We start from the raw sequence: 25,257 nt of genomic DNA, 5'->3' as shown, positions 1-25,257 counted from the left end.
CTGGGACCATAGGACTGGTCCACTCATTGAACTCGATCAGGGAAATGATGCCCTCTCTTTGCAGCCGGTCTAGCTCGATCTCTACACTTTCTCTCATCTTGTACGGTACTGCTCTCACCTTGTGATGGATGGGTTGCGCCCCCGTAATTAGGTGGATCTGCACTTTTGCTCCTTGGAATTTCCCGATGCCTGGTTCAAACAGCGAAGGAAATTTTCTCGGACCTGGGTACACGAAGTGTCATCAGCAGGCAATAGTGCTCGGACGTCGTCCCAGTTCCAGCGTATCTTTCCCAGCCAGCTCCTGCCGAGCAGCGTGGGACCATCGCTCGCTACCACCCAGAGTGGTAGCTTGTGCACCACTCCATCGTAGGAGACCTTTACAGTAGCACTGCCGATTACAGGAATCAGTTCTTTCGTGTAAGTTCTTCGTTTCGTGCGAACTGGAGTTAAGACTGGCCTTGAGGCCTTGTTGCACCACAACGTTTCGAAAGTCTTTTTGCCCAGGATGGACTGGCTCGTGCCTGTGTCCAGCTCTATTGACACCGGGAGTCCATTTAGTTCAACATTCAGCATTATCGGGGTACAATTCCTGGTGAATGTGTGCACCCCATGTACCTGTGCCTCCTCAATCTGAGGCTCTGGTTCGTCGTGATCCTCTGTGGATCTGTCCTCCTCTGCAACATGGTGGTTTGCAGGTTTAACAGGCTTTGCAGCTTGCCCGCACACTCGTTGGAGGTGTCCCATTGTTCCACAGCCCTTGCAAACATACTCTTTGAATCGGCATGAATGGAAACGATGATCACCCCTGCAGCACCAACAAGGTGTTAATGGCCTTGGATTCATCACCCTTGATGGTGGACTCTGAGACATCTGTGGACGTGTAGCTGCAGGTATGTGTGACCTGCCCTGTACGTTACGATTCGAAAGCAACATCACTTTGTAGCAGCACTTCTGTGCTGAGAGATTTGCTTTGTATTGTCACTGGTGGCAATGAACCCCTGAGCTATCGCTATGGCCTTACTCACGGTTGGGGTCTCTACAGTCAAAAGTTTGCCAAGTATGGTTTTGTGGCCAATGCCAAGTACGAAAAAGTCTCTGAGCATGTGCTCCAAATGTCCTTCAAATTCGCAATGTCCTGCAAGGTGTCTTAGCCCGGCGACATAACTCGCCACTTCCTGGCCTTCAGACATTTTGTCGGTGCAGGGTTCAAATGCTCTTGGACCAGTGTGCACATATCGTCGTACAATTTCTCTGTGGGTTTCGGTGGAATGAGCAGATTCTTCATGAGGACATACGTTGGTGCCCCACAGACGGTGAGGAGGATCGCCCTTCGTTTGGCAGTGCTCTCTTCCCCATCTAGCTCGTTGGCCATGAAGTATTGGTCAAGTCGCACCACAAAAGTTCCCCAATCATCTCCCTCCGAGAATTTCTCCAGGATGCCCACTGTTCTCTGCACCTTTGGGTTCGCTATATGTATCTCGTCGCCAATTGTTGTGTATGGAGAAAGAGTCAGACTGAACACTGTGAGCTCAAAGTAAAATGTGACCTTCGTCTTTTATTGCAGGTCTCCTAAGTGCCTCTCCAACCTGTGAAGCCTCCTTAAATACCTGTGCTCCCAAGGAATTATGGGATCCCTTGGGACTCCAGGGGATCAGCCCTCTGGCAGCTGTACAGAGTAAATACAAGTCCACATGTATAACAGGCTACATACATGACATCCGGAATTGCCATTAGCTAGCAAAGTCTAATTGACCACACTGACCGAGATAGCACTAATCATGTTTGCAGGCACTATCGTACCGACCTGGCACTGACTGTTTATCGGGTCCAGATCAACATCGAGCCAGTTGCACAGCTTTGTAATTGGCTGCAAATATAGGTCTTTAAGATAATGATGGGGCTGATTTGGAGAAAATGTTTCCACTTGTGGGGGAGTGTAAAACTAGAGATCATAAATATAAGATAGTCACTAATAAATCAAATAGGGAATTCAGGAGAAACCTCGTTATCCAAAAAGTGCTAAGAATGTGGAACGCGTTTCCACAGGGAGTAATTGAGATAAATAGCATTGATGCATTTAAGGGTAAGCGAGATAAGCACATGAGGGAGAAAGAAATGAAAGGATATGCTGATACAGTTAGAGGAAGAAGGGTGGGAGGAGGCTCATGTGGAGCACATAGGCTGGCATAGAGTAGTTGGAACAAATGGCCTGTTTCTGTGCTGTACACTCGATGTAACACCTGCAGCTAACCAACACCATAGGGTTGGCATGGCCAGTGGCAACTGTGATAAAATGAAGCATTTTTGTCAATTATTTAGCTTCTTTAATTTAACCACATTATATAAGAGGTTAAAAAATCAAGGAGCACTGCAAGCATGATGTACCACTGCGATTGGGGTGCTTCTGAGGAGCCATCCGCATTCACATCTATTTGTGCCATGCACCAAATTCACCCTGCTCTAACCCCCTGCCAAAGGAAGATATGTGCACCACTGTTTGCTGATACGGGTTGTCAGCATCCCATGGCCGGTCTTCCTTTTTTTCCTCTAAAAAGCTCACAAATATCAGGATTTCCATTGGAAATCCCAACGAAACTAGAAGAGAAAACAATTAGCAGCTGAGTAATAACCACAAAAGCTCACATACTTCTAAGAGGAATAAAAAATGGCCTTAAAGTTGTTTGTGAATCCAATAATTTTGCACTTAAATTAACTTTTGCCACAGCTGAATCCCCGAGCAACCCTGGTGTGATTTGACAGTGGCACTGTACATCACTTGTATGTCATTTAAATATTATTAGGAATAATCCACCTGTTTAATGTGAGTGTTTTCTGCTTCTGGCCCTCTGCAAAGCAAAAATGGGACGGAAGCCATTCGTTACAGGCACCTTCCCCTTTTTCTACTCTTCCTTGGCCTGGTGCCATATGCGACATAAATGGCACAAAAATCATTCCCAATATTGTGCCAAGAAGATGTTGTCATTATATTGAATGGTATTTTGGCACCATAAAATAATAGTCAAGAGATATTCATCTTTCGTGGAACAACAAACTTTTAAAGCACCTTCAAATGTTTTGCTATGTTGAAGCCAATATCAATGCAAGTTGTTATTGCATTATTGCACATTATTTGATTTGTGGTCTGAAAGGTGAAATACTACTGTTCCTTATAATACTGTACTAAAAGCATCTCTCTCTACATTACTGTGGTTACTAATTAAAAAAATCAACACTTCCAGCACTGCCTCATCTTCTCAAGTGCCCTAGAATGCCGTGCAATGTTCGTTTGAGTATATGCACACCGCAGATGTGTGTATTACACAATCACATAGGTTCTTTGTTGGCTTGTGATGAAATAGAGATATATTACAGAAACTGATCTTGTAAATTGTAATGGAATGACTAAGTGATCAGTATTTACCTTATAACCATTGATAATCTCGAAGATAATCAAGTCACCCCTGCTTGTGGCACATCAGATGGGCTCAGACATTTCTCTCCGTCACAGTTCAGAAAACCTAGACATACAGGGAAAAAGGTTTCCATGGTTCATATAAAACCACTTAGAATTTTCATTATTACATCCTTCTGCTGTAATCCAAACATACATTTAGGCCTGCGAAGTGTCAACTTGGCTCAACTGTTTGCATTCTCACTTCTGAGTCAGAATGTTGTCAGTTCAAGCCTCACTCTGTAACCAAAGTACCTAATCTAGGCTAAAACTTCCTGTCGGACTGAGAGAGCGCATTCATTTGGATAAGACGTTAAACTGAGGTTGAGTCTGCTTGTGCAATGGATGTAAAAGATCCCATGGCAGGCTTCAATGCCGGAATATTTCCTCTGTTGAGCATGTGGGTTTGGAGGCGGGACAGCAGTAAAAGTTGCCAAAAATGGGAGAGCGTCGGGAACGCGCCATCATCCTGGCTCCAAGCGCGTTTAACTCGAGCACGTTTGCCAACGCACCACAGACCTGAATGGCAGAGGTGGGCAACCTAATTCAACTTATTAAATCCTTGTTGTGAGACCCTTAACATGGATTTTAAGCCTACCTTTTGAATTTCACTGGATGACCACGGAAATCACACAGTTCGGGAACCATGTCTGTCAACTTGAGGTGGAAGCTCAGTGGACATTCATAGAGGTCATTAATGTGCAGCATAAAAATCCCAATAAATACTCCCACAGGAAATCTGCTCACTTGCCTAAGGGAAAGGCCATTGCTGACTCCACAAATTTAGGTGTCTAGAGTTTGCAAGTCTTTTTTGCAACCTCAGAAGCCACTTTCACCACATTGCTACGAACTATCACAACTTTGATAGATTGCTCCTCTGATCTCTACTTGACTTGTTTATATCAGCATGGGTGCCATTTATTATGTCTCACCTTGGTCCTCAGAATCGGACCATGATGAGCCCCATCACCAGCAGCACCAGGCACACAAGCAGCAGCCACAACAACATCAACAACCTTCTCCTCAATGACCTGACACAGCACAGGACAGAGGGCATCAGCGCAGGACTGCGCCGTGCCGAAGGAGATATGCCCAACATCAGGTATACTGGCAGCGGATGAGCTTCCTCACCATGACTGAGCACCAGTGCTAAAGGAGACTTAGGCTATCGTGCAAGGTTGTCACAGACATTTGCAGTTTGCTGGAGCAAGAGCTGCAGTCCAGAGGAGCTGGTGGGCATTCCTTCTCAGTGGCTGTCAAAGTCACCATCGCCCTCAATTTCTTTGCCTCAGGCTCCTTCCAGGGATCTGCAGCAGGTACTTGTGGCATCTCGCAGTTGGGCTGCCCACAGATGCATCACACAGGTTACTGATGTTATGTTTGACAAGTCAGCCAATTATGTGAACTTTTCCACTGATGACACCAGTGTTACTGAGCGGGGGCTCAGCTTTGCTGCTCTGACTGGCTTCCCATGGGTGAAGGGCATCATCGACTGCACACATTACCCAGGAGTGTTTGTGAAATGCAAGGGCTGCCATTCCCTCAACGTGCAGATGGTCTGCAACCATATAAAGACCATCATGCATGTGTGAGCCAAATTCCTTGGCACGTGTCATGACTCTTTTGTCCTGCACTCGTCCACCCTCCCTCAGCTCTTCGCACCACCAATCACACTTACCTGCTGGCTGCTTGTAGACAAGGGCTATCTACTGACGGCATGGCTCATGAGGGAGGATCTCATAGAAACATAAAATTCTGATGGGATTGGACAGGTTAGAGGCAGGAAGAATGTTCCCGTTGCTGGGGAGTTCCAGAACCACGGGTCACAGTCGAAGAATAAGGGATAAGCCATTTAGGACCGAGATGAGGAGAAACTTCTTCACTCAGAGAGTGGTTAGCCTGTGGAATTCTCTACCGCAGAGAGTTGTTGAGGCCAGTTCATTAGATATATTCAAAAGGGAGTTAGATATGGCCCTTATGGCCAAAAGAATCAAGGGGTATGGAGAGAAAGCAGGAAGGAGGTACTGAGGTTGAATGATTAGCCATGATCTTATTGAATGGCGGTGCAGGCTCAAAGGCCCGAATGGCCTGCCCCTGCACCTAATTTCTATGTTTCTATGTTTCTATGACTTCCTTGAGGAGGTCAAGCAATGAGGCTCAGCAGCGCTATAATGAAAGCCACATGTCCACAAGATGTGTCATAGGCAAATAATAGGCATGCTGAAGTTACACTTCAGATGCCTTGACGATCTGGAGGGGGCCTTCAGCCGCACCAGCCAGATTCTCCAGAAATGTCATTGTCTGCTGCGGACTGTGCAACAAAGCGCAGCAACAAAGATTACAGCTGCATGAGGAGCAAGGGGCAGAGCCCTTGTCGGAGGAGGAGGAGAATCAGCTGGAAGATGAAGAATAGGAACCCGAGGTCCAGATGCCAGCAGCACCAGAGCAGATTGCTGCCTGGGAGTCCAGGGATGACCTCATCATGTACAGATTTACTTAACTTCCTGCATGGGCGGATGGAGTATAATGTTGGAAAGTGTGAGGTCATGCACTTTGGCAGAAAAAAATCAAGGAACAAGTTATTATTTAAATGGAGAAAGATTGCAAAGTGCCGCAGAACAGCAGGACCTGGGGGTACTTGTGCATGAAACGCAAAAGGATAGTATGCAGGTACAGCAAGTGATCAGGAAGGCCAATGGTATCTTGGCCTTTATTGCAAAGGGAATGCAGTATAAAAGCAGGGAAGTCTTGCTACAGCTATATAAGGTATTGGTGAGGCCACACCTGGAATACTGCGTGCAGTTTTAGTTTCCATATTTACGAAAGGATATACTTGCTTTGGAGGCAGTTCAGAGAAGGTTCACTAGATTGATTCAGGGGATGAGAGGGTTGACATATGAGGAAAGGTTGAGTAGGTTGTGCCTCTACTCATTGGAATTCAGAAGAATGAGAGGTGATCTTATCGAAACATAGAAGATTATGAGGGGGGCTTGATAAGGTGGATGCAGAGAGGATGTTTCCACCGATGGGAGAGACTAGAACTAGAGGGCATGATCTTAGAATAAGGGGCTGCCCATTTAAAACAGAGATGAGGAGAAATTTCTTCCCTCAGAGCGTTATAATTCTGTGAAATTTGCTGCCTCAGAGAGCTGTGGAAGCTGGGACATTAAATAAATTTAAGACAGAAATAGACAGTTTCTTAAACAATAAGAGGAATAAGGGGCAATGGGGAACGGGCGGGGAAGTGGAGCTGAGTCCATGATCAGGTCAACCATGATCTTATTGAATGGCGGAGCAGGTTTGAGGGGCCGTATGGCCTACTCCTGCTCCTATTTCTTATGCTCTTATTACACCCCTATGGCTGCCACATGCTGTGTTAGGTCCGTCGCCCCCCCGCCCCCACACAACCATAAAGCATCCCTACAATCACCAAAACATGATGGTGCTCATGTTGGAGATGGACTCCTCCAACCTGTCCGAGCCTCATGCACTTCTTCCTGCACCTCCAGGATCACCCTCTTTCTCAATGGCCCCCGAGGCTCAGGGTCTCCATGCAGCTGAGTAGAGGTGGGAGCATCCTGCACCCTCCAATGAGGAGTCTCCATTACTATCCCTGTCTCTACTATCTGCTCTTGCTCACGTGTGAATTGTGAGACACTAGGTGACAACACTACACTCATTCATTCATTCATAGGCCGTCCCTCGGAATCGAGGGAATGCTTCCATTCTAAAAATGAGTCCTTAGGTGGCTGAACGTTCCAACACGAGAGCCACAGTCCCTGTCACAAGTGGGACATATAGTCATTGTGGGAAAGGATGGGTGGGACTGGTTTGCCACACACTCTTTCCGGTGCCTGCTGCTTCATTTATGCATGCTCTCGGCGATGAGACACGAGGTGCTCAGCGCCCTCCCGAATGCACTTCCTCCACTTAGGGCGATCTTTGGCCAGGGACTTCCAGGTGTCAGTGGGAATGTTGCACTTTATCAGGGAGCTTTGAGGGTGTCCTGGTAACATTTCCTCTGCCCACCTTTGGCTCATTTGCTGTGAACGAGTTCCGAGTAGAGCGCTTGCTTTGGGAGTCTCGTGTCTGGCATGCGAACAACGTGGCCTGCCCAGCGGAGCTGATCAAATGTGGTCAATGCTTCAATGCTGGGGATGTTGGCCTGGTCGAGGACGCTAACGTCGGTGCGCCTGTCCTCCCAGGGGATTGGCAGGATCTTGCGGAGACATCGTTGGTGGTATTTCTTCAATGATTTGAGGTGTCCATGGTCCATGTCTCTGAGCCATACAGGAGGGCGGGTATTGCTGCAGCCCTGTAGACCATGAGCTTGGTGGTAGATTTGAGGGCCTGGTCTTCAAACACTCTTTTCCTCAGGTGACCGGAGGCTGCACTGGTACACTGGAGGCGATTTTGAATCTCGTCGTCAATGCCTGCTCTTGTTGATAAGAGACACCTGAGCTTTGGGAAATGGTCCACATTGTCCAGGGCCGTGCCATGGATCTTGATGACTGGGGGCAGTGCTGTGCGGCGGGGACAGGTTGGTGGAGGACCTTTGTCTCACGGATGTTTCGCGGAAGGCCCATGCTTTCGTACGCCTAAGTAAATATGTTGACTATGACTTGCAGTTCAGCCTCTGTATGTGCGCAGACGCAGGCATCGTCCACATACTGTAGCTTAACGACAGATTTTGGGCTGGTCTTGGACCTGGCCTGGAGATGATGAAGGTTGAATAGGTTCCCACTGGTTCTGTAGTTTAGTTCCACTCCAGCGGGGAACTTGTTGACTGTGAGGTGGAGCATGGTAGCGAGGAAGATGGAGAAGAGGGTTGGGGCGATGCACAGCCCTGTTTGACCCCAGTCCGGATGTGGATTCACAGCTTTATCTCGCATAGGACCCACAGAGGTATGTACCTGTACTGATGCTGCATGTACTTACAGTGTACTGACGTCACACACTCAGAGGCTGGGGGCTCCTCTGAAGAATCGTCTTCCTCCTCCGGCTGGACAGTTGGAGGTGGGGGGGTGCGGGAGCTCTTGATGGACCTGTCGGAGAGTAAAGGATGAGTAGAAATGTTGTATTAAGAAAGGGTGATGATACCATTATGCACATCATGAACATTCACTGGCTGCTGATATTAGTATGCTGTATGCCTTGTGGTTATATGAGATGTAATTCTGTCACAAGTTTGCTGATCTGTCCTGTTCTCTCCATCTCCCATCGCTCGCAGCTCTGCAACTCTTGAGTTCTCCAGGGCAAACTCCTCTGCTTGAGTTAAAGTGGTGACAGATAGAAGGCCACCTCCGGTTCTCTCCCTCTCCCTTTTGTTGTGCACTCGTTTCTCCTGCAAGGAGGGAAAGAAGAAAAGTTTGAGACAGAGTGATGGCATGAGTTTAAGGAATGTGTGGGTTACATCTGTAGAGGGTGACTATAAAGGAGTGTGGTGCCAATGCCAAATGGCCTCCTATATAAGAACATAAGAAATAGGAGTAGGAGTAGGTCATACGGCCCCTCGAGCCTGCTCTGCCATTTAATACGATCATGGCTGATCCGATCATGGACTCAGGTCCACTTCCTTGCCCACTCCCCATAACCCTTTATTCCCTTATTGGTTAAGAAACTGTCTATCTCTGTCTTAAATTAACCCAGCCTCCACAGCTCTCTGAGGCAGCGAATTCCACAACTCTCTGAGAGAAGAAATTCCTCCTCATCTCAGTTTTAAATGGGCGGCCTCTTATTCAAAGATTATGCCCCCTAGTTCTAGTCTCCCCTATCAACCTCTCTACATCCACCTTGTCAAGCCCCCTCATAATCTTGTACATTTCGATAAGATCACCTCTCATTCTTCTGAATTCCAATGAGTAGAGGCCCAACCTACTCAACCTTTCCTCATAAGTCAACCCCCTCATCCCTGGAATCAACCTCGTGAACCTTCTCTGAACTGCCTCCAAAGCAAGTATAATCTTTTCTTAAATATGGAAACCAAAATTGCATACAGTATTCCAGGTGTAGCCCTCACCAATATCCTGTATAACTGAAGCAAGACTTCCCTGCTTTTATATTCCATCCCCTTTGCAATAAAGGCCAAGATTCCATTGGCCTACCTGATCACCTGCATACTAACCTTTTGTGTTTCATACACCAGGACCCCCAGGTCCCACTGCATTGCAGCAGTATGAAAATTTTCTCCCGCTGTACTGCGGCACTTTGCAATCTTTCTCCATTTAAATAATAACTTGCTCTTTGATTTTTTTCTGTCAAAGTGCATAACCTCACACTTTCCAACATTATATTCCATCTGCCAAATTTTTGCTCAATTACTTAGCCTGTCTTTGTCCTTCTGCAGTTTTTTTGTGTCCTCCTCACACATTGCTTTTCCTCCCATCTTTGTATTGTCAGCAAACTTGGCTACATTACACTCGGTCCCTTCATCCAAGTCGCTAATATAGATTGTAAATAGTTGGGGTCCCAGCACTGATCCCTACGGCACCCCACTAGTTACTGATTGCCAACCCGAGAATGAATATCTCGACTCTCTGTTTTCTGTTTGTTAGCCAATCCTCTATCCATGCTAATATATTACCCCCAACCCCGTGAACTTTTATCTTGTGCAGTACCCTTTTATGTGGCACCTTGTCAAATGCCTTTTGGAAGTCCAAATACACCAAATCCACTGGTTCCCCTTTATCCACCCTGTCCATTACATCCTCAAAGAATTCCAGCAAATTTGTCAAACATGACTTCCCCTTCATAAATCCATGCTGACTCTGCCTGACTGAATTGTGCTTTTGTGTGGTGTTACTTGGTATGATTGTATTAGGCTGAGGGTGGGTGTAAAGGGTGGTTAATCAGAGATTTGAGTACGTACACAGAGGGAGAGAGATGGATGGTTGTGCAAGGTATGTTGGTGTTAGTAATGATATGTAGGAGAAGGCTTGTGAAGGCAGAGTGATGGGGATGTGATGAGAGGCACAGCAGGATGAAGTTGAGTGTGACTTTGTACTCACGTTTCCTGATCTCATGATATCATTGAAGCGCTTCAGGCACTGCACCCAGGTCCGCCTCACCATATCCTTGCTGTTCATCTTCTCAGCTATTTGGAGCCAGGCTCTTTTTGTCTCTTGTGGAGGTCTCTTCCGCCCTCAGCAGTGAAGAGGACCTCCCTGCATGCTCTGACTCCCTTTACAAGAATACGTAGGGAGTCATCTGAAAACCTGCATGCTGCCCGTTGTCTTTGTGAAGTCATGTATTAAAGTGTGAGCAATAAGAAGATCCTGCAATATCCTCCCTGCACACTCCCAGATGACCCTTATAGCAATGTAGCCAAGGCTGCTTTAAATATCCCCACTGGAAATGAGTCATCGATGACATCAACAGATCCGCACTATTTAATAGTGTCGGGAATCATGCTGGTCTGCCTTTATAGACGCCATTAACTGAAAGTAGCTCTGAGGAGCGGATCTTTAAAAGAACCCAATACTGACCCGCCAGGAGGCCCACACACATACCCGACCCAACTTGGTAAGGCAAAGTCCGGCCCAAATTTCTGCTAGTGTCTTGGCCAATATTCCTCCCTCAGACTACAGCACCAAAAACAGACTCTCTGGCGATTCATTCATTTGCTGTTTGTGGAACTTTACCCTGAGTAAATTAACAGATGCATCTGCCTGCATAACAACAGTGACTACATTTCAAAAAGGCTTATTTTGCGTTAAAGCACTTTCTTTCTGCTCTCTGCAGAGACTGCAAAAATCAATTGTAACTTGTAACTACTACTTTAGCTTAACATTTAAAATATCTTTAATGTTTTCAGAATATTTTTTTAACATCAAATGCAAAATTACAGCGTACTTCAATATGGGGAAATTCACCAAAAATGGGTAAAGAAAATAAAACATTTCCTATCGTGAGCATAGTGGCATAACATCCCCTCCTTCGACCACCGACCTCGTAGAAATAAATCTCCTGTCTTTAGTACTCACATGCCCTTTCAATTATTTCTAAATCTGCCACTACAAACAAACACTTTCATTTTTCAATACACAATGGACAGAATCTTGCTGTAAAAATAAGCATGCTAATAATGCTTACAATTATTAATGTACAAATCAGACAGCAAGTTCAGCCAATCAGACAGAGATTAAGAAACATGTCATGTTTCAAATCTCCAGAACTTGCTAGCCGCTTCGTCGTTTGCTTTGCACAAACATCTTCTCACTCTTAGCCTCCCCATTATTTGAAAGAACTTGTTGGATTTGCACATTAATTACACATTAAACTCACCACAGAAAGTTAGGGCACCCTTTTTTCTTATTTTTCCTTTCTGCCTTTTTTCCCGCTCATTCTTAATCCAATCTTTTCTTTAATTCCTTTTCTGTACCTGATTTGACTCCAATTCACCTTCCTTCTGTGTTTCTTTTTCAATTCTTAAATCTCATTGGTTGAGATATGCTGTTGGTTCCGCTGGTCACTGAGGTCCCAGATGCCCCATTGCCCTTGCCACACCGTTATCAACTAGCACTTCCAACAAGATACACTGTAAAAAGATTTTGAGCTGAAGAATGCAGGGAAATGTCTAACTCATGGCATACACCACAAGATGTCCCGCTCTAGCCAAATTTAATTCTATATGTCACACTATATTTGCAATTAACGATTTATTTTCACATGTAATAGGCAAAGCTTATTTTTTACAGATGAAAGGCTGAAATGTAAACTGTGATCTCCAAAATGCTAGTAAAATCCTGGAATCCCATGTAATTAAAACAGAATTAAATTTATTCAGTCACTGAATCTAGGCGTAGACTGTTTTTGAGCTGTTAGTTTTTTAATGTCAGCATTTTGTGGCTGTGTCAACTTTGTTTGAAGATATTTGTCAGCTTTTGCACATTTTCTAGTTTGGCACGTATATAAGTGTATTAAATATTTAAGCTAGTTTATAATGGAATGTATTTTTAGCTTTGTATATTGATAATATAACCACAAGTACAAAAATATGAAGCATTTGTCTTTTATTATTTGATAACTTAGTGTATGCATTAATAACTCTTTTAAAGATGTCTAACACAGAGATGAGACTTCAGTTCAGTGCACTAGAAGGTAGTTGCTATGCCCCATTCCATAGACCTGGCCGCAGTCATCATCATAGGCAGTCCCTCAAAATCGAGGAAGACTTGCTTCCACTCTAAAAGTGAGTTCTCAGGTGACTGTACAGTCCAATACGGGAATAACAGTCTCTGTCACAGGTGGGACAGACAGTGGTTGAAGGAAAGGGTGGGTGGGGAGCCTGGTTTGCCGCACGCTCCTTCCGCTGCCTGTGCTTGTTTTCTGCATGCTCTCGGCGACGAGACTCAAAGTGCTCAACACCCTCCCAGATGCTCTTCCTCCACTTAGGGCAGTCTTGAGCCAGGGATTCCCAGGTGCAGGTGGGGATGTTGCACTTTATCAAGGAAGTTTTGAGCGTACTGGCCCCAGTACTACATTCCTGTCACTGATTTAAAAAAACAGAGGAATTGAATAATTGAGCAGCTGCTAATGCTATTTTGCATGAAAATGAAGGGAAGTATGAGTAATGATACAACTAAGAGTTTTATTGATGAGATTTGTGGAATATTACACATTAAATTTACTTTAAATTCCATAAAGGTGGTGGAGAAACCAAGGCTGAAAACAAAATATTGTGTCCCAAAGTGTTTGAAATTAAAGAGCTTCTCAGAAATTAAAGAGCATTTAATTATTTCAGTTAGGAATCTTTTATGCATGAGGAACAAGTTGAAGTCGGACTGAGATGAAAGCCATAGTTTAACATTTGCTCCTTAATTGTCTGAACCATTAAATGTTATTATTTCCCAAGTTTTTTGCTTGATTTCTTTCATTTCATCATTTTTATTTGGACAATCTTTCACTTTAAAAGCCCTCTGAAGTGACAGTTCAGCAGAAGAAAGAATTGTAGTGACACAGAATCTGACCAAATTGTGCTCTGTTGGAGGTAAATGAAACAAGATGAACATTAGCTTCTCTTGTCACACTGCAAAGGACACAAAGCTGGAAAAAGAATTCACGGCAAATGAAGCTTCAAAGGAACATTTATGGTCAGATCCCCAATATTTGGTACTGTTCCACAGCACTTTACTTTACACGAAGGGCCATGCCTGGAATTTGTGCACAGCAGCGATGGAACTGCGCACGTCGTTCACTATGCTGACAGCTGCCACAGAGTTTTCGCGAGCTTTTGGGCAGCGACTTGCTGTCTTTGGGCATCTGCTCCAGCGCAGCATCCACTGCAGGGGATCTGTGGTGTGTATGAGCAGAGCAAACAACGGTGTTTCTCTTCAACCAATCAGATTGAAGAATCCTCACTGAGGCACACAGATTCTAATCCAATAATTATAAATTCAAATATTTGATTCATTGAAAAATCATGTACAGAAAGCAAAATAAAATGAGGGAACGAAGGATGGGATTACGAGAGAGAGAGAGAGAGATAAAAGAGACCAGAAAGAAAAAGTTAACAAAAACTATTTTAAGGTTTTTGAAGGAATGGAACTCCACAACTATAAAAGTAAATTTTCAGTACCAGAGAGGCTGTTTGGCAGTAAGGAAAACTTAGCACATCATTAAAACACCTGAATGCACCAGTCCTAACTTTTTCTGGTACGTTTAGTGGGTAAGTACAGCAACTTCACGTCCTTACATGTATTTCAATGCAGAGTCTATTGGTGAGGTACCGGTTGAGCCAAGCTTGCGGAGGAGCAGAGCAAATCGGACGGCAACTTCTTGATTTTCACGTTTAACTGCGCGTGTGCTGTCTGATTTACTCCATAATAACGGTGATCACTGTCATTCTTCATGCAAAATACAGGCTAATACCTCTAAACACTTAATTTGTGTAGTGGTGGTTTGTGAGGGAAGCACTCTGGCTAAGGTTGTGTTTTGATGGAACGGGTGAGAGATTACATTAGGATGTGGAGAACACTGAGCAGAATTCTAATAAGAAATGAGGATGGTTGGTGGAATGAGGAGTGGGAGTTGAACACTTTCAGTGAGTTTCCTGGTTCGGCACAGCTGCAGTATCCATGATTGTGTAGTTTTTTTTTCAATGCTGTTTCTATAAAAATAAGGTACATTCAGAACAATGCAGAAAGTAGAAATGCAGCAGGATGAAATTAGGTTTCAGGAGAAGGGTGTAAAAATCAGGAATGCAATGATAAAAAGCATATGTTTGCGAGTTTGAGACACCTAATTTGGAGGCCATATGATGAAGGAATATGGATGGCCACAAGCAATGTTTTAGTACAACACCCCAGCACAGAGTGGTTAAACCGGGAATTAAATCAGCCACTCTATTGTGTTCCTACCCAATCTGAGATGTGCCATTGTGACCAGGGATTTCCATCCAGGGAAGGCGAGAAAATCAGAGCGTTATCCAGGCTCACTCTTGAGACCTCCTCGGGAGCAAATCAGAATGGCATTGGTGATGATTTGGGACTATATTACTTAACCAGGAACCTTCTCACCCAGTTTGTGAACAGCCAGGGAAGAAAGAGGAAAAGCGTTTGCAGTTTTATTGTTTTGGAGTGGGACGGTGTGTGCATTGTTGATGTGGCCCACAGAACAAGCAAATAACCTTTATGTAAATTGCCCCAAATCCTGTGACTGGATTTCAAATTGGAATTTTATTAGTCTATGTAAAAGATTTTGACTTGAAATTAATTTAAGCACCAAAAGATGAATATGTTCTATTATAAGATTGTGAATGGGGGTTGATCAGTCTGAATCATCTGCATTGCTTTTCATCAGAGACATATTTTTTCATAATAAGAGTAATTATGTTGCTTTTTAAATGTAATTACATTTTTAATATTTGTAAAAGAAATGATTTGCCATATTGTTATAACCATATATAATTGTTTTCTGTTTTTCAGGGAGAGAAGAATATGTTGCAACATTTAAAGGATCAGAATACTTCTGCTATGACTTGTCACAGAACCCAATCCAGAGTAGCAGCGATGAAATAACATTATCATTCAGAACCCTTCAAAGGAATGGTCTGATGCTTCATACAGGGAAATCTGCAGATTATGTAAATCTGGCTTTGAAAGATGGTGCTGTCTCACTGGTCATTAATTTGGGGTCAGGAGCCTTTGAAGCTTTGGTGGAACCTGTGAATGGAAAATTTAATGACAATGCCTGGCATGATGTGAAAGTAACCCGGAACCTCCGTCAGGTAACAGTACAAAGGATGATGTGGAAAATGTAGGAGCTGTTCTTACTTATGTGTGGGGAAAAAAACTCATTTTAATGCGCACATTTACAAATTAATTGTTCCAAACTAAATATAATTAAATTATTTCCTTTTGAGTTGAAAATAAATTGGATATGACAAATTATTTGTTCAATTTTACTCAAACAAATCCCAGGTTAATTACCTTATTTTATTATACCTGAGCAAATGCAGATCCAGAATTATATTAAAGGGTTAGAATATCAGTGGGATATGTCAAAAGAATTTGCACCACATCTAGTTGATCAGTAATGAAATCTATACATTTACATATATTTAGTGATGAAAGTTGTTGTGTCGATCTGTGTAAAATCCCTTAAAATTACCATAGACCCAGATTCATGCTTTTGATCCATGATGTTCACCTGGTAGACATAGGCTTTGTGATCTGTTTTATGATCATGAATAACATTTTCCTGTTGGTGCACATGTTGTGAAATTTAGGCAAATTACTAGCCATGGTCCCGAAGTCATAGAAGTCAACAAAGAGGAGCGATTATAACCATACCCGACCAGTTAAGATCACACAGTTTACTTACCCACTCTGGAGCTACCGAGAGCCGATCATTCCAAATGTTAACCTGCTCGACTGAGCAGATGACAAGGACACTCGCTCAAAGCTGGCGGAGTTCTTCTTTACATTATGCAGGCTGGGTCCCAAGGATGTCATCAGGACCCAACGACAATTTTAACTGGATGGCCTGAGCTGGAAAACACTGCGCCAAGTGAAGACCATGGGAAGAGAAGCCAAAGGCAGAAGAGGCATAAACAGGTAAGTTTTGTTCTGTCCTTGCTAGGAGTAGCATATATGCTTTGCCAGGCCCTATAAAGAAAGTTTAGGTTTCCCTTGCCCTGCACAAGTGTCTATATTCATAGTATTTTTGACCACACTGATCATAATGTCAGTTAAGCTTTTCCCTTCTGAATCTTGAGCAAAGAAATTGTTGTGTGCTGGTATGTTTTAAACCAGCACCATGATGGTTCGGCCATTGTGGTGTGAGGCTGGTTTGATGGACCAGCTGGTCTTTTCCTGCTCGTTAGTTTTGTATATAACGCGGGCCCTAACAAATTATACAACAAATTGTTGAGCAGTGATTCTACACAATGGATGCAAGTTCAATCTCTCAGTTTGTTAAACGCCTGATGTTGGTTAATTATCTATTTAAGAGTTGGTTGAGAGCAGTATTGATGTTGGCCCAGGAAGAGCTTGCTTTCCCACATTCAGCAGCTGCAGCTACACTGGGGAAGAAAAGAAATACGAATAGACTCCATTCCTTAATGTGCCTAAGGCAGGAAAGGCAAGTCTTTTGAGAAAAATCGGTTGCCATTTTCGTTAACTCAATTACGGCCACAAGAGCACCTGTACTTCTGCATATTAAAAAACGGAATCACTTTCACCTACGGTACCTGAGACAACTAAAGAAGATTAAATGACAAGACAAGATCACTGACACTTAAAGATGACATGCCAAGCAAAGATGGTCTGATCACAAAGGCACCTCAAGATGGTCAGGTCATGATGAGAATGTCTGATAAATGAATCCTGAAGAAGATCTTTTAAAGAAGGAAGAAAGAACTTATATTTATATCATGCCTTTCATGACCTCAGAAAGCGCTTTGCAGCCAATGAAGCACTTTTGAAGTGAATTGTAGGAAATTTATAGCGCATTGACAACTGGGAACAAAATTTGTGATGGTCAACAAAAGAGATATAGGCCCCAAATTTCCACAAGTTTGCTCCTGATTTTTAGGAGCAACTGGTGTAGAACGGAGTATCTTAGAAATCGGAATTCTCCACATTTAGTTTGCTCTAGTTCTAGTCAGTTAGAACAGTTTCACTTTGGAACAGAATTTTTTTTTCAAAAGGGGGCGTGTCCGGCCACTTAGGCCTGATTTCAAAGTTTCGTGAGTGAAAACTTACTCCAAACTAAATTAGAATGGAGTAAGTGGAGATTTTTGTACGCTCGAAAAAACCTTGTCTGCACTTTAGAAAATCAGGCGTAGGTTACAAATTAGGCATAGGGAACGAGGTGGGGGGGAGGGGGGGGGGAAGGGAAGTCATTAAATTCTATAATAAATCCTTATTTATACTTATACAAATATTATACAAATAAATCCAACCTGAATAAAAATTTATAAGCAAAGAAAAGATTAAATAAACCATGTTCTTACCTGTGTGAAAGTGCTTCAGGCAGGCCTTTCATGTTGGAGACAGGCAGCGGTATGGCGTCAGTGTCTCGACGACAGCGGCAGCAAGCTTCGAGCTGAGCTGCAGTGCTTGAGGCAGGCCTTCATTCTCTTCGTGGCTGGCCGCGAAGAAGCAACACCAGGCGGACCCGAGGCCATACAGCAGCAGCCTTCGAGCTGTGAGGGGGACTGAGGCCATTTGGACAGGGAGAGGCAGCAACATCGACAGTTTTATATTTAAATTTGCAGAATGGGTGCTGCATTGTCAACACCACGTATTATTGCAAAGTTGAATTGGCACTTTTATTTCTCCAAACACACAGTCCTTAATTTGCATACAACAATGCAGCACCGGTTCTGCAAGTTTAGCAGTGAAAAGCTGAACTCACTGATTTCAGCAGGTGATTTATTCAGCAGTGCTGCTAAAAGCACTCCCTCACACACAGAAATATCAAAAAAATTAAATTACAAGCCTTTGCAGGGGTCTAAGAAAGAAATCTTCACTTTTTCTGCAGTATTTTAAAAAATGGCCAAGTGCCAATGTTTGTGTGAGACTGCGCGTGCGCGCACGCTCCAACACGCATGCGCAGGGTTGCCGGCACCACGAAGGCTAATTTAAATTGTACCCGCCCCCTGCTACTTAGAAAATCGGCGCGAGTGTTAGGCTCTGCCCCCTGCTGCGAAGAACGCGCCGCGCCAAGCAGATATCGAGCTCCAAGGAGCTCGAGAATATCGGACTTTTTTTTAGGCGCAGTTTTCGGCGCGAAAAACAGGCGCCCAGCTCGGAGGTGCGCCGTTTTCGCCGCAGCACGAAACTTGGGGCCATAAAGACTGCTGAAAAGCAACTCTGAAACAGTGCAAAATAGACATCCATGTGTCATGTATTTTACATTATTATATATAACTGTATCCTAACATGCTATACATGACTGTAATAAGATATGACCTGTAACCACCAGCATACCTTACCACCAGGGGTGCACTTGCAAGAGACAGGTAAAGAAGAACAGGTCTCAGGCAAGTGCAGCATTCCAGAGCTGTGAAATAAAGGTGCAGGTCCAGAGTGACCTTGACTTCACGATATCCCTCGTGTGAATCTATACTGAGGGGACAGGACTTTACAGTGGCGACGAGTTACGGGATTACAGAATCCACAGAATGGTGAACAACGGATCAGATGAAAAGTACAATGCAGGAGACAATTGGGAGGACTTTATAGAAAGGCTCCAGCAAAGCTTTGTAACCAAAGACTGGTTAGGCGACGATAAAGCAGACAAGAGAAGAGTCCATCTCTTGACCAGCTGTGGTTCAAAAACATACGCTTCAATGAAGGATCTGTTGGCACCCGAGAAACCAGCAAGCAAGTAGTTTGAAGAATTGAGCACACTGGTAAGAAACCGCCTGAAGCCAGCGAGCAGCCGACACATGGCCAGACACAGGTTCTACAACTACAGACGCTGTGTGGGCCAGAGCTTAACTGACTTCGTGGCGGAACTTCGGAGGTTGCCTAGTTTATGTGAGTTATCCGATGAACTGAGGAGAGAAATGCTGAGAGACTTTTTCATTGAAGGAATAGGCCATGCAGGCATATTCCGAAAGCTCATAGAGACCAAGAACCTGACCTTAGAGGCAGCAGCACTGGTTGCACAGACATTCTTGGTAGGGGAAGAAGAAATGAGGTTGATTTACAATGCAGGTACGACAACTAATGAAATATCGGAACAAGAAGTTCACAGCATTAAACAAGCTGCTACCCTCAGACACAGACAAAACCTGGAGAACAGGCTCTCGACAGCAGGCAGAAGTCATCAAGGGCCACAGGAACGGCCGTTCACACCTCATCAACCCACAATGCGAGCAATCAACTACAAACTGAGAGAAGCTCAAGAGAGATCAGCCAGACGCCGCTCATTCTTTGGGAACACTTTGAACAATGGAACAGGTCTGTGCTGGAGGTGTGGGGGTGGGCACTCGTCAAGGGGATGTCGATTTCAGCAGGCTGTTTGCAGAAATTTTGAATATACAGGGCATTTGGCCCACATGTGCAAAAAAACGGCAGCTCGGCTGGTATACGAATCGGATGGGTCGGAAAGCAGACCAGAAGATGGTGGGGACAGTACCCGGGACACCGATGTACAGCGGGTCAACACGATCAATGGCCGCTGCTCCAACAACAGGACGCCTCCGATAATAATGAGGGTCCTACTCAACGGGATATCTGTCAACATGGAGCTGGATACGGGAGCGAGTCAATCTCTCATGGGCGCTCAACAATTTGAACAACTGTGGCTGCATAAAAGAGACAGACCAAAACTCACAAGGGTCGACACCACACTAAGGACCTATACCAAAGAAATCATACCAGTCCTCAGCAGTGCCATGCTTTCTGTCACACACAAAGGGACAGTGAACCGACTTCCCCTGTGGATTGTCCCCGGAGACGCACCAGCACTGCTGGGGAGAAGCTGGCTGGCAAAACTAAACTGAAATGGGATGATGTAAATGCCATGTCATTAGAGGAACGGACCTCCTGCTCAACAGTTATAAAGTGATTTGAACATCTCTTTTAGCCAGGTGTGGGCACTTTCAAAGGGGCCAAAGTCAAAATCTACATCACACAGGATGCTAGACCGGTCCATCACAAGGCCAGAGATGAACCCTATGTGATGAGGGAAAAGATTCAACACGAACTAGACAGGCTTCTGCGGGAAGGCATTATATCACCTGTGGAATTTAACGACTGGGCAAGTCCCATCATCCCAGTCATGAAGCCTGATGGATCTGTACGAATCTGTGGGGACTACAAATCTACCATAAACAGAGTCTCCCTACAGGACCAGTACCCACTGTCCAGAGCGGAGGACTTATTTGCCACATTGGCTGGAGGTAAACTTTTCTCAAAATTAGACATCACATCTGCGTATATGACGCAAGAATTGACCGAGGAATCCAAGCTACTCACCACCATCAACACACATCGAGGCCTTTTCATGTACAATCGATGCCCATTCGGCATCAGGTCGGCAGCTGCCATATTCCAGCGCAACATGGAGAGTCTGCTCAAGTCCATCCCGGGGACGGTTGTATTTCAAGACGACATACTTATCATGGGCAGGGACACCGACTCCCATCTCCATAATTTGGAGGAAGTACGAAAGCGGTTGGATCGGGTCGGCCTACGAGTCAAGAAATCCAAGTGCCTGTTTCTCGCACCCAAGGTTGAATTTTTGGGCATTAGGATTGCCGCTGATGGAATCCGCCCAACAGAGTCCAAAACAGAAGCAATTCGCCTGGCACCCAGGCCCCGGAATGTCTCAGAACTGCGCACCTTTCTCGGGCTAATCAATTACTTTGGGAAATTTATGCAGAACTTAAGCACACTGCTGGAGCCTCTCTACGTGCTACTCAGGAAGGGTGCGATTGGTTTTGGGGGGATGCCCAGGAACGCGCCTTCAATAAGGCACGCAACCTTCTGTGTTCCAACAGTGTGTTGACTTTCTTTGATCCAGGTAAAAAGCTAGTTCTCACATGCGATGCGTCAGCGTATGGGGTCGGGTGCGTTTTGCAACATGTCAATAGTGCGGGCAAATTACAACCCATAGCTTATGCCTCCAGGTCACTTTCGTGGGCGGAGCGCGGGTACGGAATGGTGGAGAAGGAGGCGCTCGCGTGCGTGTACGGTGTCAAAAAGATGCACCAATAACTTTTCGGGGCCAAGTTCGCATTAGAAACCGACCACATGCCCCTCACGTCCCTCCTATCCGAGAGCAAGGCAATAAACGGCAACGCCTCGGCGCGAATTCAACGGTGGGCACTCATGCTGGCGTCCTACGACTATACCATAAGGCACAGACCAGGTACAGACAACTGTGCCGACGCACTCAGCAGGCTACCACTGGCGACCACGGAAGGGTCTGATGAACAGGACTGTGAGATAGTCATGGCAATCAATGCCTTTGAGTCCACAGGTTCGCCCATGACGGCTCGCCAAATCAGAGCCTGGACGGCCAGCGACCCCACGTTATCCTTAGTAAAAAGATGTGTCCTAACCGGTGACTGGGCAGAGGCTCGCGATGCCTGCCCCGAGGAATTAAATCCCTTTCACAGGCGCATACATGAGCTATCACTACAAGCAGACTGCCTGATGTGGGGCAGCCGAGTAGTCATGCCTCTGAGAGGCATTTGTCCGGGAGCTCCACCGCGAGCACCCGGGGATCGTTCTCATGAAGGCCATAGCCAGATCCCACGTCTGGTGGCCTGGTATTGACGAGGACTTGGAGCTCTGCATCCGAAGGTGCACCATTTGTGCCCAACTCAGCAATGCCCCCAGGGAGGCTCCACTGGCCTACCAAACTGTGGTCGCGGGTGTACGTCGACTATGTGGGCCCATTCATGGGCAAAATGTTCCTTGTAGTTGTAGATGCATTTTCAAAGTGGATCGAATGCACCATTTTAAACTCGAGCACAACCTCCACCACTGTGGAGAGCCTCGCAACCATGTTTGTAACGCACGGAATCCCTGACATATTGGTCAGTGACAATGGTCCGTGCTTCACCAGCGCAGAATTCCAAGACTTTATAATTGACCACGGCATAAATCACGTCAAGACAGCACCGTTCAAGCCGGCCTCCAACGGCCAGGCGGAGAGAGCAGTGCAAATCATTAAACAAGGCATGCTTAAAATCCAAGGTCCCACGCTGCAGGGTCGCCTGTCGCGACTGCTGCTGGCATACAGATCTCGTCCGCACTCACTGACTGGGATCCCCCCCCCGCGCAACTGTTGATGAAAAGGACTTTAAAAACAAGGCTCTCATTATTCCTCCCAGACATGCACGAGATCGTTGAGGCAAAGCACCATAAGCTGACTGAGTACCATGACAGAAATTTGAGGGGGAGATGGAATGAGATAGGGGACAAAGTGTTTGTACTAAACTGGCTTGCAGGGACAGTAACGGGCAATGAAGGAAACAGGCTCCTGGTAGTACAAATGGACAATGGTAAAACCTGCCTGAGGCATGTAGACCAAGTCAAAAGCAGATTTACCAACAACACTGCGGAACCAGAGGCAGACTACAATGTGGAACTCGCAACACACCTGGTGGACAGACAGAGGGAACAACCTGAGGAAAGGGCAATCCCAACAGACAGCCCAGGCGAGTCAACAACAATCACACCGATCGAAACAGACAGCCCAGGCGAGATACCAGCAACCACACCCAAAGAAAAACAGACACCAAGGCAAACAACTGAACCACAACTCAGACGCTCCACGCGAGAGTGTAGACCACCTGAGAGACTGAACCTATAAAGGCAATAAGACCTTGGGGGAGGGTGATGTCATGTACCTTACATTATTATATATAACTGTATCCTAACATGTTATATATGACTGTAATAAGATATGACCTGTAACCACCAGCATACCTTACCACCAGGGGTGCACTTGCAAGAGACAGGTATATAAGGACAGGTCTCCGGCAAGTGCAGCATTCCAGAGCTGTGAAATAAAGGTGCAGGTCCAGAGTGACCTTGACTTCACTATATGCCTCGTGTGAATCTGTTCTGAGGGGACAGGAATTTACACCATGAGTGGGAACAACTTGCTCAAGATCAGAGAGCAAGGTGCAAAACCATTCATGGAGGCACCTCCCACTATGAGACCCATCAAATTGCAGATGCTGAATGTGAATGCCAGGTGAGGAAGTCTCACTTGAAAAATCAAGATTTCCTACCTGGTATATCGGGATCCATTGTTCAATCTGCAAGCACATTCCGAGCAAAACTAGATCGCATTAATCATCAAATAACTCACTGTACAAAATGAGGTGAAAATCTGGTTGTCTTTTTCAATATTGAAGGATGAACAACAAATTCTGCACAATCACAGTAGGTTAAATACTTTTAAAATATAAGCTAACTATTCAAATAAAGGAGTTGTTGCATGCAAATGTTATCCTGCCCGAGGTGCAGATTCATTTTTTCTACGCCCTGATAGTCCTTTTGTTTATCATGTACTATAAAAGAATATGAATACCAACAGCTAAGAACAACATTTTTAAAAAGGTATTGGAAAATAATGCAAACTATCCTAAAGCTAGTATAATGAAAAGATGTAAAATAAAATGTTTTTTCCAGCCTGATGTTACTCAACAGATGTGAAGTTTTAAATGATTAAAACATGCTCTTTACCTCCTGACAGAATTGTAATTCTGCCAATAAAGCATGTGAATAAGTCATCACAAAAAATTTGGGGGGCTGGATTGGCTCCCATGATCCTGCCCAAAATCAGTGGCTAATGAGTAAACTTGCCCATTGAGGCCTACCACTACCACGTTGTCCCAACCTTAATTTCCCTTCACTCCATTTTTTCCAAAATCACACCTGGATGCCTCATTCCCGCCTTGCACATACAAATCCCAATGGGGAAGTTGATGCTGATTGATGCTGCAAGAGAGACAAGTTTGGAGCTAATTTTTCTACATAGATGCCGAGTCTTGGGGAAATCCTAACCCCCCAAAAATGTGTGGGTTGGGATCAGGTGGAAGGTTAAAGTGTTAAAAAACTGAATCCCGACCCCAACCTGCCTACTTCCGGTTTTAACAATGGAGGGACGGGAGCGGTCAACCAACCCGCTCTCAGGAGGCAGGTAAACCAACCCACTCCCAGGAGGCGGGTCGCCCATTTAAATATTATAATGAGGTTCCGTGCCTCGGATGGAGCCACCATTTCAAATTTAACTCCAACTGGTTGAGTTTCTCAGGCCTTGGGGGTCCCGGCAACTAAGGTAAGGCGGTGACTGCTGGATCCAGGAGTTAAGTACCCACATCTCTCTTCCCACCCCACCTCCCCACCCCCTCAGATGCACCTCTGGCTGGCCCCGATTCTCCCCCTGGCCCCCGGCCAGCCCCCACTATCCCCTCCCCCCCCCACTCTCTGTGACCTAGTGCCGCAGGTCTACACATCTGCAGCCAACAGCCATTCCATCTGACAGACTGCAGGTGGGACTCAGAGCTTTGAAATGCTAATCAGGCCCCGGCATTAAATTTTGGCAGGACCTGCGGGAAACGCATTCTCCCAGGTTTCTGACTGCCTTCTAGCCCCGCCCCTTGCTCATAACCCGCCTCCAGATTAAACTTCTGGCGTCAATTTATAGAATTTATTATAGGGACTGAGACTCACACCCAACACACAGGATGATGCAAAAACTGCAAGAGATTTCACGTTAAAGTTGCTGAGCTCGATTGCAGGGTGACCATCCTTTGGGTTTTCCCTAACTCCCCTTACAATGGTCGTTGCTTTTTATTCTACAGCTAAAATGTTCATTATAGCATACCT

At 45.2% G+C, this 25,257-nt stretch overlaps 1 protein-coding gene across 1 annotated transcript in view; it reads left to right on the top strand.

Annotated features, from left to right (window-relative positions):
* LOC139273124 (neurexin-1-like) overlaps positions 1-25,257 on the top strand; it is a 2,375,046-nt gene that overhangs the window by 778,363 nt on the left and 1,571,426 nt on the right. The window contains exon 5 of the mRNA XM_070889537.1: positions 15,376-15,677. Coding sequence (XP_070745638.1) covers positions 15,376-15,677 — 302 coding nt within the window. The remainder of the gene's footprint in view (positions 1-15,375; positions 15,678-25,257) is intronic.

Source organism: Pristiophorus japonicus, chromosome 9 (genome assembly GCF_044704955.1).
Source record: "Pristiophorus japonicus isolate sPriJap1 chromosome 9, sPriJap1.hap1, whole genome shotgun sequence".
Taxonomy (NCBI): domain Eukaryota; kingdom Metazoa; phylum Chordata; class Chondrichthyes; family Pristiophoridae; genus Pristiophorus; species Pristiophorus japonicus.
Note: the sequence above shows the minus strand (reverse complement) of the source record. Positions and strands in the feature narration are given on the sequence as shown.